Here is an 18132-nt window from a genome sequence, read left to right on the forward strand (position 1 = left end):
CTCCAGTACTTTGGCCATCTTATGGGAAGAGTTGACTCATTGGAAAAGACTCTGATGCTGGGAGGGATTGGGGGCAGGAGGAGAAGGGGACGACAGAGGATGAGATGGCTGGATGGGATCACTGACTCAATGGGAGTGAGTCTGAGTGAACTCCGGGAGTTGGTGATGGACAGGGAGGCCTGGCGTGCTGCGATTCATGTGGTCGCAGAGTCAGACACAACTGAGTGACTGATCTGATCTGATCTGAAGCAGATACTAGGAATGACTTTATGCCAAAAACTTGACAATGTAGATGAGGTGAATAAATTCATTGTTCCAAACTACCAAAGATCTTCCCTGGGGGCTCAGGTGGTAAAGAATCTTCCTACAATTTGGGAGACCTGAGTTCAATCCCTGGAGAAGGAAATGGCCACCCACTCCAGTATTCTTGCTTGGGAAGTCCTGTGCACAGAGGAGCCTGGCGGGCTACAGTCCATGGGGTTGCAAAGAGTCGGACACGACTGAGTGACTACACACACACACACACACACACACACACACACACCCCAGAGATCATTTAAGTGAAAATAGATAACCTGAATATCCTTGTATCTATTTAAGAAATTTAATTTGAAGTTAAAATCCTCCCCACAAGGAAAACTCCACGCTGATGGACTCTAGGTGAATATTACCTCACACTTAAGGAAGAAATCTTATCAATTATAAAAAAAACTCTTCTAAAAAGTTGAAGAAGAGAGAACACTTCCCAGTTCATTCTATACAAAGAGCATCATTACTCTGATTCCCAAACCTGACAAATACATCACAAGAAAACTATAGACCAATGTCCCTAATGAAGTGAAGTGAAGTCACTCAGTCGTGTCCGACTCTTTGTGACCCCATGGATTGTAGCCTGCCAGGCTCCTCTGTCCGTGGGATTTTCCAGGCAAGAATACTGGAGTGGGTTGCCGTTTCCTTCTCTGAGGGATCTTCCCAACCCAGGGATCGAACCCAGGTCTCCCGCATTGTAGGCAGATGCTTTTACCATCTGAGCCACCAGGGAAGCCCCACATAGATGTAAATTCTTTAAAATCTAGAATAAATATTGAACATTAAAAAATTCTAAACAATATTATGCCCACTGAATCCAATGGTATAAAGAACATAACATGGTCAGTGCAGTAAGGTAAGAAAAAAAGACTCAAAATGGATACAGATTGGAAAAGAAATGAAAATTTTCTTGATTCTCAGACAATAAGATTTTCCACATAGAAAATTCAAAACAATCTCCAAAAATTCATTAGAACTAATACATGAATTTATAAGTTCTCAGGACACATAAACAAAAATCAATTACGTTTCTATAAACTAACATGAAGCTGCTCATAACTGAAATAAAAGTATATAAGTAAACTTAACACCAAAGGCAAAACTCAGGTGTGAATACAACAAGAATTGTGCAAAATCTGTAAGATGAAATCTATAAAACACTGACAAAAATAATTTAAAAATCCCAGATACACTGTGGTTATGGATTAAAAGAGTCAATATTTTAGGTTGTCCCTAAAAACATCTATTTCTGCTTTATTGACTATGCCAAAGCCTTTGACTGTGTGGATAACAATAAACTGTGGAAAATTCTTCAAGAGATAGGAATACCAGACCACTTGACCTGCCTCTTGAGAAATTTGTATGCAGGTCAAGAAGCAACAGTTAGAACTGGACATGGAACAACAGACTGGTTCCAAATAGGAAAAGGAGTATGTCAAGGCTGTATATTGTCACCCTGCTTATTTAACTTATATGCAGAGTACATCATGAGAAATGTTGGACTGGAAGATACACAAACTGGAATCAAGATTGCCGGGAGAAATATCAATAACCTCAGATATGCAGATGACACCACCCTTATGGCAGAAAGTGAAGAGGAACTAAAAAGCCTCTTGATGAAAGTGAAAGTGGAGAGTGAAAAAGTTGGCTTAAAGCTCAACATTCAGAAAACGAAGATCATGGCATTTGGTCCCATCACTTCATGGGAAATAGATGGGGAAACAGTGGAAACAGTGTCAGACTTTATGTTTTTGGGCTCAAAAATCACTGCAGATGGTGACTGCAGCCATGAAATTAAAAGACGCTTACTCCTTGGAAGGAAAGTTATGACCAACCTAGATAGCATATTGAAAAGCAGAGACATTACTTTGCCAATAAAGGTTCGTCTAGTTCGTCTAGTCAAGGTTATGGTTTTTCTAGTAGTCATGTATGGATGTGAGTTGGACTGTGAAGAAAGCTGAGTGCCAAAGAATTGACGCTTTTGAACTGCTGTGTTGGAGAAGACTCTTGAGAGTCCCTTGGACTGCAAGGAGATCCAACCAGTCCATTCTAAAAGAGATCAGTCCTGGGTGTTCATTGGAAGGACTGATGCTAAAGCTGAAACTCCAATACTTTGGCCACTTCATGTAAAGAGTTGACTCATTGGAAAAGACTGATGCTGGGAGGGATTGAGGGCAGAAGGAGAAGGGGATGACAAAGGACGAGATGGTTGGATGGCATCACCGACTTAATGGACGTGAGTTTCAGCAAGCTCCGGAGATGGTGAAGGACAGGGCAGCCTGGCGTGCTGCAGTCCACAGGGTTGCAAAGAGGGACACGACTGAGCAACTGAACCAACAACAACAGGCCCTCATTAGGGAAAAAAAGTTGGTGAGACTTGACATTCTCAGCAACCACCCTTGAAAAAGCTCTTCTAGAATTTGTTCTCAAGGCATGTTTCTGAAACCTGCGGGAGAGCTCAGGCAGCTGATAAAGCTATTTTCGGTCATTATCACATTTCCCTTTGGTCAGCACTGCTCTGAGGGTCTCACATCGTGACTTTGCTCATGCAGGAGGCTTACCCCGACAAGGTGTCAGCAAATCATCAGACGTTCTGTTCTTTCAAAGGCAGATAATGAACTTCCTGGCCAGCAAGAGGCCAGGGACCTCCCTTTATCTCTCAAGGAACTCCAGAGGTGGCCACTTGTGTCACTGTCTTTGTTTCAAAGCCTGCTGCACAGTGCTGGACAGAGGCTATGTCCTGCTTCGTAAAAATGGTGAATATTCCACTGACAGCTCTAGCTGGATTTGTCTGCCTGGGAAACTGATATGAAACTAGCTTCCTTGTGTGAACTCAGTGTGAATTTGTCACTCACAGCCAAGAAGGACATGCCTCACAGAGTGCTTTCTAATCCACGTAGTCCATTATTTGCAACCCAGGCAGTGAATGGCAGGAAACATACAAGAGGAAAGGATAAGAAGTCTGAAGATGCAGTGACACGAGGCAAAAAAATAAATGTGCCTAATTTGATGACATTGACTTCACAAAGCATCAAGGCCATTTCTAGATGAAATAATCAGATTGAAACAATTGAGTTTCTGTGTAACCCTGCACCCACATTGTTTTTCTGACGCTCTTGAGATTTTGAACAAATCTGCTAAAGTTCATAGTAGGATAAAAAAGAACTGGGATGTTCAAATTGAAACATCCATTTCCTCTGAAATAGAATATTGCTTGTTCAAATGTGATTAAGTTTCAAGGTTAAAAATGTTTTTGTGCTTATGGGAAGAGACTCCCATACACAGTTTTGATAAGGTTGTACAAGTTTTAATGAGGGAAATGCAAGGTAAACCTGAGTAGAAACATCTTCCTGACATCAGGATGACATATTTTTTTCCCCCAGGGGAGAATTCCTGCCTTATTCCTAATTTTAGAAAATGAGCCAGTTTTTACTTTGTGCTTTTCTGTGTTTTCTAAGTTTTCAGAGTTTATTATCGAATTATCTAATTTTGAATAAGGCACTATGAAAATAATTTTAAAAGTAACCCAGAGGTGTTGACTGTGAATGTCTTTGTCAGACGCATTGAGAAGGAAGTGGATTCCTCCCTTGCCTTGGAAAGAAGCCTGTTCCAGGGCTTGCACTTCCTCAAAAAGAAGGATGGACATATGTCAGTGGCTCTGAAATGGCCTTATCCTTTCAGCAATGTAAAGCAATAATCAAGATCTCACTTGTCATCACTGCAAAATGGGAGAGGTGAAATACACAGCCAAGTAGAGCATTTATCTCTTTCCTGAGTCAAAGGAAGGAAGCCTTTTGAGATGTTTGGTATGTTTGGAAGATGAAGATAAACGGGAGTGCCCTTCTGCCCCAACGAGACAACAGCAGAAAAATGTCCTGACCTTGGTTTCCACATTTTGCTTCTCCGGCCTTGAGACCTATCACAAGGAAAGGCCTGAACATTCAAGGAAATCTGTGACTCCTTCTATTGTAGGTGCAAGTATTGCCACAATTTTGGTATAGCCAGTGTGATGCATGAAACCCACCAGAGATTTTGAATCCTGTTGACTGTTTTATGAATGCCTCATTGTTTCAAGGGAGCTCAGAGAAAGGGAGTCATTTTATCTGCCTTTCATGATCAGAGGTCTGTTTGACTCTGATTCTCTCATGTATTCATACATAAAATGTTTACACAAAGCTTTCTTTGTGTCATGAAAGAAAAGTGAAGTCACTCAGTCGTGTCCGACTCTTTGTGACCCCATGGACTGTAGCCTACCAGGCTCCTCTGTCCATAGGATTTTCCAGGCAAGAGTACTGGAGTGGGTTGCCGTTTCCTTCTCCAGGAGATCTTCCCAACCCAGGGATTGAACCCAGGTCTCCTGCATTGTAGGCAGACACTTTACCGTCTAAGCCACCAGGGAACTCTATTAAGTAGTTTTGTCTATATTGATGTTTTAAAATCCCTCCTAGAGTTTTGTAAGGTAGGACTCTCTACCCTCATTTGATAGCTAAGGAGACTGTTGGAGAAGCAGCAAATCATTTGCCCAAATTAGTGATGAGGGCAATAGGTTCAAACCTCAAACTTCTGGTAGCGGGCCCTGGGTTCTTTTGCTCTCTGGGCTGTGGTCTGTTATTCACTAGACTGGATATGCTCACTTTCACTACTGCATCTGAGACAAAGCCTTTTCTTGTCTACTATGTGTCTAATTAACTTAAGATCACATTAGTTTCTGTGGATTAGAAACAGAAAAGCAAATACAAAATTCAATTTTATGAGGATGATTCTGTGAACCGGATGTGACCATGACCCTATCTGGTGCTTAAAAGAAAGTTCACGACATCTGGATGTCTGGGTTAATTGCTTCATTCTGATGTGACCAACTCTTAGAACACAAAGTGCCAACATGTTAAGGTGAAACAGAGCAGAATGGTTAACAGAGAAGGGCCAGGGTACCCTAAACCCCAAACCATGAGCTTCCCAGGGTAAGGAGCATGATCCAGAAATTGACTGGGAGGGCTGAAGGGACCTACCAAACAGAAGAAAAATTAGAATGCTCAACACCACTAATTATCAGGAAAATGCACATCAAAACCACAATGACATGTCACCTCACACCTGGCACTATGGTTATCATCAAAAAGAACACAGCCAACAAATGTTGGAAGGATGTGGAGAAAAGGCAACCTTTGTACACTATTGGTGGGAATGTAAATTGGTATAGCCACTGTGGAAAACATTTTGGAGGTTCCTCAAAAAACTAAAATCAAAACTACCGTAGTGAAGTAGCTCAGTAGTGTCTGACTCTTTGCAACTCCATGGACTGTAACCTGCCAGGCTCCTCCGTCCATGGAATTCTCCAGGCAAGAATGCTGGAGTGGGTTGTCATTTCCTTCTCCAGGGGATCTTCCCGACCCAGGGATCAAACTCGGGTCTCCCACATTGAAAGTAGATTCTTTACTGTCTGAGCCACCGGGGAACTACCATATGATCCAACAATTCCATTCCTGGGTATATATTTGAAAGAGATACGCACCCCAATATTCATATCAGCATTATTTACAATTGCCAAGATAATATATTAAAGCAACCCAAGATTCCATCAACCGATGAATGGATAAAGAAGGTATGGTATATATAATGGAATATGACTCAGTCATAAAAAAAGAATTAAATTTTGCCATTAGCAACAACACGGATGAACTTGGAGGGTATTATGCTAAGTGAAATAAGTCAGAGAAAGACAAATACTGTATGTTTCTTATATTCGGGGTCTAAAATTATAACAAACTAGTCAGTATAAGCAACCTCACAGATATAGAGAATGAAGTAGTAGTTACCTGTGGGAGAGAAGGAAGGAAGAAGGGCAAATATTGAGGTAGGAGATGAAGAGGTACAAACCATTTGGTGCGAAATAAGCTACAAGAATATGCTGTACAACACAGGGAATATAGACAGTATTTTATAAGTGGAGTGTAAACTTTAAAAATTGTGAATCATTGTATTGTATACCTGTAACTTATATAATATTGTACAACAATTACAATTAATAAAACCATGGGAACAAATAAAAACTACTTGTAGAAAAAAAGAGAAATTAGAAATATACTGGGAAGTCCTTTTTTATTCTTTTAAGACAAATTCTGCTCCAGGCAGTGGGACAGAGTAGAAAGAGAGCAGACTTTGGTGACAGGCAGCCCTGAACTTGAATGTGCTTTATTTACTGACTCCAAAGAGAGAGGCAAGAGACAATCTTTAAATTGTATTTCTCATAGGAAGGATGGGGATAAGAAAGTATAACTTAAAGTTTTGTTTTAAGAATTAAATCAGATTATATAGGCCGAGTACTTCTCTAGTACCTAATGTCAGCAGTATTGAGTATTGAAATTATTGTTCATTTAATCACTAGTTAAAAAAAAACAGGCAATGTTATGCATATAATATGGGCTCAACTATTTACAAGCAATATGGGGAGAAAAAGGAACAAGGAAATAAGCCAAAGTATTTATAGTTTTCTATGTGTGATAGAATACAAGTCACTACTTTTTCCTCTTTCTTTATATCTTTCTAAATTTTACAAGCTATGTACAATTTGCTCATGTTATTTTAATGAGAAAACACAAAGCAAAAGAGAACTAATCTCTCCCTTTAAGTAGATCCTTATGATGTTTTCATTACATTTTAGAAGATGGAAAATGAATGGTAAATTCATGAATAAAAATGCCTGATTTTTACTATCCTTCCCTCTCCAAAAGGGATCTCATGTAATTAGCATGTTGTTATCAGGGACTTAGTCACTGCTTGAGGGTCAACATCTTTAATCAAGATAGAAGTTCAGTTTCACGAGATGCCAGTCCAGGTTCGATGCACGATACTGGATGCTTGGGGCTAGTGCACTGGGACGACCCAGAGGGAGGGTATGGGGAGGGAGGAGGGAGGAGGGTTCAGGATGGGGAACACATGTATACCTGTGGTGGATTCATTTTAATATTTGGCAAAACTAATACAATTATGTAAAGTTTAAAAATAAAATAAAATTTAAAAAAGTAAAAGAAAATTAAATTAAAAAAAAATTGTACTATAAAAGAAGTTCAGTTTCAGCTGAGAAATGTTATGTTGGACCACAGGAGTTCAAACCATACCACTGACTCAGGTTTGGCTGGTGGTTTTTCTTACAGTGGAACCTGGTCATTACAGAGTTTGCTATTGCATCCTAAGACAAGTTTTTCAGAAGAGTTAATTATTATTTTGGTTGCTAAACAATAACTACAGTCTTTGAGATACTGTAATCAAATGTCTTCTTAAAGAAAATTGTATTGAGATCATACTAGTCCGGCATTCTTACTCCCTTTCTATGGCTGCTGCCGCTAAGTCGCTTCAGTCGTGTCCGACTCTGTGCGACCCTGTAGACGGCAGCCCACCAGGCTCCTCCATCCCTGGGATTCTCCAGGCAAGAGTACTGGAGTGGGTTGCCATTTCCTTCTCCATTTCTATGGCTAGTAAAGTCTTTTATAAAAATGAATATCCTTTCAGTTGCCCCCTTTTCTGGCTTGTAAAGGAATTGTCTTAAAGAGGGATCCCTAAGGAGAGAAAAGCAGATATCAATATAAAAGCTGACAGGGCTGAAAAGGTTTTCCACATATGGATGGAAAAGGAACTTCTAGAAAAAGATGCTAACAGTCTCTTTTATCAGGCTTCCTTCCTCTTGATATCCTGTACAATGAGACATTGAGAAGCAAATATCAAAGAAATATGGCAGGCCACTTACCCATGCAGTCTGGGCCCCAATGGCCTGGGCAGCACTGAGGCTGGAGATAGTCCTTCCTACAGATATGGCGGCATCCGGGGAGAGAGAGGGAGTATGCTCTGACCTCAAAGGTGTACCTTGAAGGGAAACAGTGAGTGTTCACCCATGATTACAGCAACTCAGTGAACTCTGGGCAGTGAGGTTGCCATAGGTTTTTATTCAGGTCTTTACATTTGCCTATATTTTAAAATATGTAGATTGAACACATTTTGCTTCCTAGGTAAAATAAAGCTTGATCGTGATTCATCTTTAATGTAAGAGCTGGATGAAAAAAATCAGGGAAGGATGAAATAAGGGTGAAATATCTAAACTGTTAGAAATAAAGTTAATTGATGAAAGAAATAATATTAGGTTCTAGGCATATGTTAGATGTAGACTAGTCAGATTTGTCTCTGACTGTGCTGGCAGCCAGTAAAAGAAGGGAAAGTTCAAGCGTTATGTGATGCACAGTATCTGTGGTTTCAAAATAAACTGATCATTTAGGACTTGTAAATTTTTTGCAGATGCTATAGATGGAAAATTTCTGTGAGAGGTATTCTAAGGTGAAAAGTGAAAGTGAAAGGAAAGTCTCTCAGTCGTGCCCGACCCTCAGCAACCCCAGGGACTGAAGCCTACCCAGCTCCTCCGTCCATGGGATTTTCCAGGCAAGAGTACTGGAGTGGGGTGCCATTGTGGTAGGGAGCAATATTTGCCATGGTTTCCTTGAGAGAGAATCATGAGTTCCTTAGAACAGTTTTTGTACCAGCTGAGGAACAGATATACTACAGAGGTTAAACATTTGTCTATTTACAGAGATCTTTGCATGGATGGCTTATTCCAGGACATGACTGCAGTGTATCTAGAGCATTCTTCCTGTCATTTCTTTTCATTGGGCCATTAAGAATAGTGTGATGCTGAGTTCAAGGTTGTATCCCTAAACCAGTTCCTGGAACATTGCTGATTAACTGCAGAGCTACTGGCTTTGTGGGCACTCAAGTTGGAGATAGAGTTGATTATTTCTTTGAAAGGCTGAACATACTGGCATGGACATTTCTTCACAAAGAAGGGGAAATAGAGAGCACAAAAGAAAATGAAATGTCCCCTCAAGAACCAGGCATGGCATAGAAAACAAACTTATGGTTACCAAAGGGGAAAGTGGGGGGGGGAGTAAATTAGGAGGGATTAACAGATATGCACAATTATATATACAAGAGATCAACAATAAGGACCTACTGTATAGCACAGGGAACTATATTCGGTATCTTGTCATAAACCATAAAGAAAAAGAATACATGTATATAACTGAATCACTTTGCAGTCTACATGAAATTAACACTGTAGATCAGCTATATTTCAATTAAAATTTTATATTAAAAAAACCAGCCTTGGATTTGTTTCAGCATAAATGAGTGACATGTCAAAGTCCCCAGTTCTAAAATAGACAGCGTGAGTGCAATAATCATATTCTTTGTGTTTGTGGGAAGGGGAAGAAGTGGGGGCGGGGACACATAACCCAGTGCCCACTTTGGTCGTGAAGAGTACAGTATAAAGAATATTCTAAGTCCCCCTATAATTTTAACTTTGAGCCCCAAATCTTTCTGATGTACTTTCTCAGAGAATCTGGTTGCAAATGTGTGCCCACTTTAGTAACTGAGTGGTCAACTGCTGCACATCCTTGCTAATACCAGGCCAGTTAATGCTGGGAAACTTCTATTAAAAATGATGACTTGGGGTTTTAGAATATAGTACCGTTAACTGCATTAGGGCTTCCCAGGTGGCACTAGTGGTAAGGAGCCCGCCTGCCAATGCAAAAGACTTTAGAGATTTGGGTTTGATCGCTGAGTTGGGAAGATCCCCAAAGGAGGGCATGACAACCCACTCCAGTATTCTTGCCTGGAGAATCGCATGGACAGAGGAGCCTGGTGGGCTACAGTCCATGGGCTCACAGAGAGTCGGACATGACTAAAGTGACTTAGCATGTAATGATGCACAGCTGCATTAAGCAAACGTGAATTTAAAATAGTGTAATATAACAGAGTTAATTGTTTCATTTTATACAAAAATTTTCCAGTCCCTCACCCCTGAATTAAAAGCAAACTCGTTGAATAGTTTAATTTTTAAATTAGGAGACTGAGTAAATTAAAACTTGTGTTTGCATTTGAGCTGCCTGGCTGCATTCATGAGCTGGTGGGCAGAAATGCTTGTCATCCTTTGTAAGGATTAAATTTGAATTATGAGAGTTTTAAGGTCAAAAAGAGGTCTTCAAGAATGCAACACTCACCTAAAATGCAACAAATCTGTCTCCCTTCTCTGGGTTCTATAGTATCAGGGTGCAAAGCTGGTTAGTAAGATGACTATCAGACCCAAAGCCTTTTAAAATTGTATTTTTAAAAATTAATTTTTACTGGAGTATAGTTGCTTTACAATGTTGTATTAGTTTCAAAGGAAGACCCAAGGCTTTTAACATGCTCTGACTAGAACTCTTTCCAGAGGAAACAAACCCCAGATGTTCAAAATAAAGAAGGGCAAGATGAGAGGAGAATATTTCTGTGCAACACAATGTAGTCAATTTTGTATGAAAATGTGAATCGCAATATAATTTTTAGACTCACAACTCACAACTCAAAGTTGCTGAAGTTTGGGCTCAATGTAACCTTAGAACAAGAAAAAATCATGGAAATGCTTTGTAGTTTTAAGTCGAGATGTTTCCATTTGGATTCACAATCCCTTAATTTCCAAGACTCCAGCACACGTATACAGTATCTCATGATGAGTACCTGCAATCTCGGATCCCCGGAGTGCCATTGGTAATCTTGGTGTAACCATCTGGGCACTTCATTCCAAAGTTGACTGAGCAGGACTGGCACTCAGTTCTAATTGTAAGGAGAGACTTCTTATCACATCTTTTTCCCCTGTGAAAACAAAAAAGAAAAAAAAATCAAATCCCACTAGCAGAGCCTGGATTGGCCAATCTCCTCCATTAGCTTCATGTAAACGAAGTGACAGGAATGGCAATGAGGTTGACAGGTGATGACTGGCCAGTCTTTCCATCTGAAAGGAGTGTTGGGATCAACAGGGATCAGTGTCTGCCATGGGAAGCTGCTGCTGGTACCATGCCTTTGCCATCACGGATCTCAAGTCTGGAGTCTGGCAAAATAGGGCAATGTCACTGTTTACATATATTCAAACGGGAAACTGAAAGTATACCACAGGGTACACTTTTCAAATGGGAAATTGTAAACGGGTTCTTCAAGGTTAATTGTTCATTGATCAACAGGTCTCAAGAATATTCTTTCAGCATCGATTCCATAGGCATAATGTGGTACAGGTGCTAAATGAAGCATACAGTTCCTGCTCCAAAGACGTGTACAATCTCATTACGATCCAGCTAGGATGTGGGCTCCACGAGGGTGGCGATGATTTTCTATACTGTCCTCTGCTGTACTCTGAACACGTGGACCAGTGTCTAGTACACAGTAGAGTTTAATAATGATTTGTTGATTGAATGAATGACTGTGGAAAAATTTGGCAACAGCAGGTGGCAGAGAATTCACTGCTAACGTAAACGATGCAGACACACTTTGGCCTTGTCTTCAGGGTCCCTCATCCATGATTCTGGTACTGATCTTCCATGGATTTCCCCCTCTTTCTCAAGTTTCCTTCATCTTCCCATCAAACTTAAGCAGCAGTTTTGTACAATGAAAAAAGACTGAACTTGGGACTCAAAAGACCTAAGATTGGAATCAAGCTTTGTATCTTGCTAAGTATATAGTCTCAAATGAATTCCTTATTCTTTGCCATCATCTGTAAAGGGGGGATATTGATAACCACTCTACAGGTTATTGAGACTGAGTGGTATAACACGTGCAAATCACCTGGCCCAGTATCTGGAATGTCACAGACCATAAACGTCAGTTCCTGTGATGCTTCTCTGTTTTTTTTTGGCCACATCATGCAGCATTCAATGATATTAGTTCTCTGATCAGGGTCTGAACCCATGCCTCCTGCATTGGAGGCTTCCCAGGTAGCACAGTTCAGTGGTAAAGAATACACCTGACAATACAGGAGACATGCGTTCAGTCCCTAGATCAGGAAGATCCCCTGGAGGAGGGCATGGCAACCCACTCCAGTGATCTTGCCTGGAAAATTCCATGGACAGAGAAGCCTGGCAGGCTACAGTCCATGGGGTCGCAAAAAGTTAGGCATGACTGAGCAGGCACACCTGCACACAAATGCAGTCTTAACCACTGGACCACCAGGGGAGTCCTGCTGCTCTCTTTTCTTACCTCTGTGTTTGGCCTGTTGCCTGTACTGATCAGAGTGTTCTTTCCTCTTCCCTTGGTGACCCAAACTTTGTCTCCTTTAATACCCTGTGTCACCATGTCCACAAAACCACACTCATCTTTCTTCTCTCAACTCCTCCTCTCCCTATGGCTGGTCAGTGAAGAATGTTTTGTGGTCTCTCCATTAGAAAGACCCTTGCAGGAGAGGACCACTTTCTCCTATTTCTTTGTCATCCCTTGGGTCTGGCACTAGGTTAGGGGTGGTGGGAACATCATAGCTATTTCTAAATTCACTGAAATATGTAAGGGCTGCATAAGAAGAAAGCTTACATTTACAGGGAAATTTATGTCATGCAAGCTTCCAAAGACACCATCTTATTTGATCTCGACCACTGTAGAGGTAAGTAGAGGAAGTATCATTATCCTCACTTTAGCAGGGGGAAAACTGAGGTAGGGGAGGTTCAGTGACTCAGCCAAGGTCACACTGTCAGTGATTTTGATTCCTTGATCAGCCATTGCTCTTCCCTACACACTATAGTGTCATATGGAAAACAAACATCTGTTTTTACTGGAAGGTTTCATTTGGTGATCATTATGAACCAAAATAGCACTGGAATGTTCTTTGTGGACAAATAAAAGCCACTTTTAGATATGGCTTGAATTCTTTCCCTTTAATGGTTAGGGCGCATCTACATTTTTTAAACAGGATTTTCTTTACATTAGGGTTTACCATTTAGATAAGTATATGAGGTGACATTACTTTGTCTTTTCTATCTTAGCAAGCCAGAATTAATACTGTCTTTTCAAGAAATCCCTTGACCTTCAAATGATTCTTTTCAAGTGGAAAGGCTCATTATTTCTCTCACATGGTCCCATCTGAAGAGTAAACTCAGCTACTGTTGTTTGTGGAGCAATGTCACGGGAGAAACTGAAGCTTAGAGGGACTAAGTAACACACTCAGAGTTCAACAGTTAGTAAGCCATGGAGCATAGAGAGTGAAAAAGGAGTGAAAGTGTGAGTCACTCAGTCACTCTTTGTGACCTCATGGACTGTAGTCCACCAGGTTCCTCTGTCCATGAAATTCTCCAGGAAAGAAAACTGGAGTTGGTTGTCATGCCCTTCTCCAGGGGATCTTCCTGACCCAGGGATTGAACCCAGGTCTCCTGCATTGCAAGCAGATTCTTTACCGTCTGAATCACTACAGAAGTCCAGTCACTGGTCCTCAAATAGCTGTTAGTTCAATCTTGATTCAACAAGAAAGCCCCTGTTCAATCTTGCCCCTATCTAATCTCAGAGCTGGAGCACTTAACCCATATGCTGTCTTCCAACATTTTAGTGAAAAACGTTATCAGAGTATAGTCAACTGGAGTAAAATTGGTATTGATAAAGTTTGCCTGGCACGGGGAGGAACAATGGGGATGTTGGGATTAGCAGGGGCAAACTATTATCTGTGGGATGGTACACAACAAGGCCCCACTGTATAATACAGTGAACTATACAACATCCCACGACAAAACATAATGAAAAAATATGAAAAAAATAGATATGTATAGCTGAGTCATTTTGCTGTACAGAAGAAATTAACACATCATGGTAAATCAGTTATACTTCAATAAAATAAAATAAAAAATTGCCTGTCACAAAACAGACTCACAGACATAGAGAACAGAATTGTAGTTGATAAGGGGGTGGGGGGGATATGGGAGGGGTGTATTGGGAATTTTGGATCAGCAAATGTAAACTAGTATACAGAGAATGGATAAACTACAATGTCTTATTGCATGGCACAGGATATGCTCAATATCCTGTGATAAACCATCATGGAAAAGAATATGAAAAAAGACTGTATGTATGTGTATATCTATATCTATATCTATATATATGTAAAGAAATTGCCTGGCACAGATGCAGAGTCATGCTTATGTTTTATTAGTCATAAAGCAGAAATCCTAACTTGTGAAATGCATTTTAAATAAGTCACTTAGATCATCTCTCACATACACTCCTATATTTTTTTGGCTGCACAGCTTATGTTGTCTTAAGTTTCCTGACCAGAGATCAAACCAATGGCCCCTGAGTGCTAACTTCTGGACTGCCAGGGAGGTCCCTCACATACCCTCCTCTAGCCTAGACTTGCGGCAGAGCTGGTTCTGAACCTGCTGTATGATGACAACTCACGTGAATCTGCTGGACAGGCAGGCGTGCTGGTGTCCTTCATCAGGCCATTGATTCCACTACCCTGGGTCCTTTGACTACAACTCATGGTAGGTAGATGGATGGATTCCCGGCATTTTGGTGACCTTGTGTTTCTCAATCAGTTATGACCTGACCTGGAATTCCCCAGAGCTCCTCTCTACTCATCTCTCTACAGTCATTGTTATTTTCAACATTCAGAATGATGTAATGGGAGGGATTCATTAAAACAAACAGAAAAGACAGCAAAATCCACAATGGAGAGAGGAATGTCAGGACTAAAATCAGAGATCCCAGTGATCACATTTTAGCACAGAATAGAACCAACTGGGTTAGTACCCCTTCAGACAGATGGATCCTTGTTAGCATCCTATTCACCATAAGCTTTTTATTTTGTGAAGCCCAGAGAGTACGCTTTACTCATGACCACATAGGAAAGGAAAAGGTTTCAAACACAACCGTGAAGGTAAACAAACTTTTAAAAAACATAAGTTTCATCTTACCTGTTCTGCAGTTTCGGACAGGAAGCAGAGATTTTGTACCACCAATCCAAGAAAGAAAAGTATTACACTTTGTAGCATGGTGAGGAAATATTCGCTGCTTCTCCGCGTCAGGCACCTGTCAGGACTGTGTAGCTACTTAAATTTAGCTTGATTAACGCCCAGTGAATTCTTTCTCATTTCAGTGTTTGCTTTTAAATCTTTTCCTCTCCTTTTTTTCCTGGATTGTAACAGATGATATGCGAGAGCTGCCTCTAGACAGGAAAAATGGCCAATCTAGGGGTCGTGGTGAAATCGGCCACTCTCAACTGTATACATGTCCTGGCTCAATGACAGGATATCCTGAAGGGGCCGAGGCAGAGACATGATCCGGAATTTTTGTGCCTTGTGAAACTCCCAAGAAAAAGCTCCTGCCTCCCACTGCTCTGCCCATCCTCCTCTGGTCCTGCCTCCTGCTGACCTCAGGCCCTGCCAACATGAACACAACCACACCATGGAAAACTGCAAGCCTCTGTCTCTGAATGCAAAGTTCCGAGCTTGTCATCAGGCAGTATATATGGGGGTACCCATAAATGGGCACAGTTCCAGGTGTGGAGGGGATGTGGCAGAAGGCTGCTCCTTGACATAGGTGATGGTGGTGGAAAACTCTATCACAAAGAAATGTCACTTTTAAGATGCCATTGGTTGAGTTTTTGACTCATCCTTTGGCCTCTTCCAAGTCACTTTAGCAGCAAATAACTGAGTCTACAGGTCTCATCTTATGCTTCAAGGCCCAGGTCTAATGTCACCTCTTCCAGGAAGGCTTCTGTCCTGCTCCTCTAATATTCATCTTGGAGGCCCTCCCAGCATTTTGCACATCATTCTACGAAAGCCCAGTCACCTCCATCCACAATTCACTGTATGTCTGTCTCTGATGACCAATTATTAATTTCTTGAGGAGCAGGCCTAGCCTTTAACTTTTGTAACTCCAGCAGCATAGAGCAGAGATCTGTATTTGAAAATAAGAAAAACAACTATAGCCAACATTTGTTGAAGACTTACTATGTACTACTCACTCTGCTAGACTTCTCCATGGATTAACCCATTTAATCCTCACAATTCTTGGTGAAATAGAATTGTTCTCCCCATTTTACAGATGAGGTAACTGAGGCAGAGAGGTTAGGCAACAACTTTTCCAAGGTCACACAGCAAATAGGTGAGGATCTAGTTTTCAAACTGGGTGACTCCAGAGCTAGTACTATTAACCACTATCCTCTATTTCCTAAAAATATACTTAACACATAAATAGCAGGTGGTGCTCCAGTCTCATTGACATGATGGAAAAATGTCAGACCTAGCACCACAAAGGATAAAGTCTGGGCTAATCAACTCTTGAGAGTCCCCTGGACAGCAAGGAGATCAAACTAGTCAATCCTAAAGGAAATCAACCCTGAATATTCATTGGAAGGACTGAAGCTGAAGCCCCAATACTTTGGCCACCTGACGGGAAAGTTGACTCATTGGGAAAGACCTTAATCCTGGGAGGGATTGAGGGCAGGAGGAGAAAGGGGCGACAGTGAATGAGATGGCTGGATAGTATCACTGACTCAGTGGATATGAGTTTGAGCAAACTCTGGGTGTTAATGAAGGACAGGGAAGCCTGGAATGCTGCAGTCCATGGGGTCGTAAAGAGCTGGACATGACTGAGTGACTGAAAAACAACAATTACCAAAACAGGCTTAGGGTATATCTCATGACACTGAGTTAATTGGGAGACTCACAGTTAGAGACTAGTTTTGGTTAAATAATCCTAACTGTACAAAATCTTTCCCTCTGGATGTTTGAAACAACATTACATCATATTGATCAGTAATCCAAGAAACTTCTGGTACAGATAAGCCCTTCAGGGGCTAACCCAGAGGTCTGAATGAGAAGACACCAGATGAGGAAGTCCTCACAATCCTTTGGTTCAGTGTATTTCAACCTCATTTAGAATCTACAAAGCTTTGTAGATGATTCCACTTGCATGGGTGACAGCTGCTTAACAATCGACTATTATTGTGTAAAGTCAATGAAATTGAGATTAACCTGTTAACAGAGCTATGTTACCTTAACTAATACTTGAGGGGAAGAAGTTGAAAGTATTTTTTCTGATTCTTTTCTCTCTGAAGAACATGGATTAGTGTCTGTGCCTAGGAATGGGTTGGATTTCTGTGTGTGGGGGGGGAGGAGGGGGAATGAACCCATATTTGCATTTCCTGAATGGTTGTGGATGAAGAAGGCGATGTCACCCCACTCCAGTACTCTCGTCTGGAAAATCCCATGGATGGAGGAGCCTGGTAGGCTGCAGCCCATGGCGTCGCAAAGAGTCGGACATGACTGAGCAACTTCCCTTTCACTTTTCACTTTCATGCATTGGGGAAGGAAATGGCAACCCACTCCAGTGTTCTTGCCTGGAGAATCCCAGGGACGGGGGAGCCTGCTAGGCTGCCGTCCATGGGGTCACACAGAGTCAGACACTACTGAAGCGACAGCAGCAGCAGCAGCAGCAAATGGTTGTGGAAGATGCTTCAGGGGGTAATGGAGAAGAATTCTACTTGATAATTTGGAACACCCTGCCTCTGCTGTACCTTGCTTATGGATTGACCATGCTCATTAGCTCATTCAAGTTTCTGAGAAATCTTTCAGTAAAACATAAAGTAATAAAACCAAAGAGTTTCACTTTGCTGAAAGCAGTATTTTCTAAAAGTTTTAGATCAAGAGAGTTTTCTCTCTTTGCACACTAACCTTCACACCTCCAGGTCTACATTCTATTACATTTTCTTTTTTTTAAGGGAGATACTATCCTAGACTTTAGCAGGTTGAATATGCTATCTTTAAATACTTCAACATTAGGGTTTAGAAATTAGCTTGCCAGTGGCCATGGGGATTCCACAGTCCAGGACCTGTTCACATACTTTATTAATTGCATCAGAAACATTTCTAAATACCTGGCTTTGTTTAGCAGTTGAATAGGTTTATTAATTTTATTTCTGTTAGGTTCATTTGATTGCTGTGAAAAAAGGTTCTTCAAGTTATTTCAAATCTCTACCACTGCTTCTGCAAT

At 41.1% G+C, this 18132-nt stretch overlaps 1 protein-coding gene across 1 annotated transcript in view; it reads right to left on the minus strand.

Annotated features, from left to right (window-relative positions):
• Window positions 1-15128, minus strand: part of STAB2 (stabilin 2) — a 168632-nt gene extending 153504 nt beyond the window's left edge. Inside the window, exons 1-3 of the mRNA XM_070370245.1 lie at window positions 15052-15128; window positions 10849-10983; window positions 8054-8169 (exon numbers count right to left, since the gene is read on the minus strand). Of these exons, the coding sequence (XP_070226346.1) occupies window positions 8054-8169; window positions 10849-10983; window positions 15052-15128 (328 nt within the window). The remainder of the gene's footprint in view (window positions 1-8053; window positions 8170-10848; window positions 10984-15051) is intronic.
• Between the last annotated feature and the right edge of the window lie 3004 nt (window positions 15129-18132).

The sequence above is a fragment of the Bos mutus genome, chromosome 5, assembly GCF_027580195.1.
Source record: "Bos mutus isolate GX-2022 chromosome 5, NWIPB_WYAK_1.1, whole genome shotgun sequence".
Lineage (NCBI taxonomy): Eukaryota > Metazoa > Chordata > Mammalia > Artiodactyla > Bovidae > Bos > Bos mutus.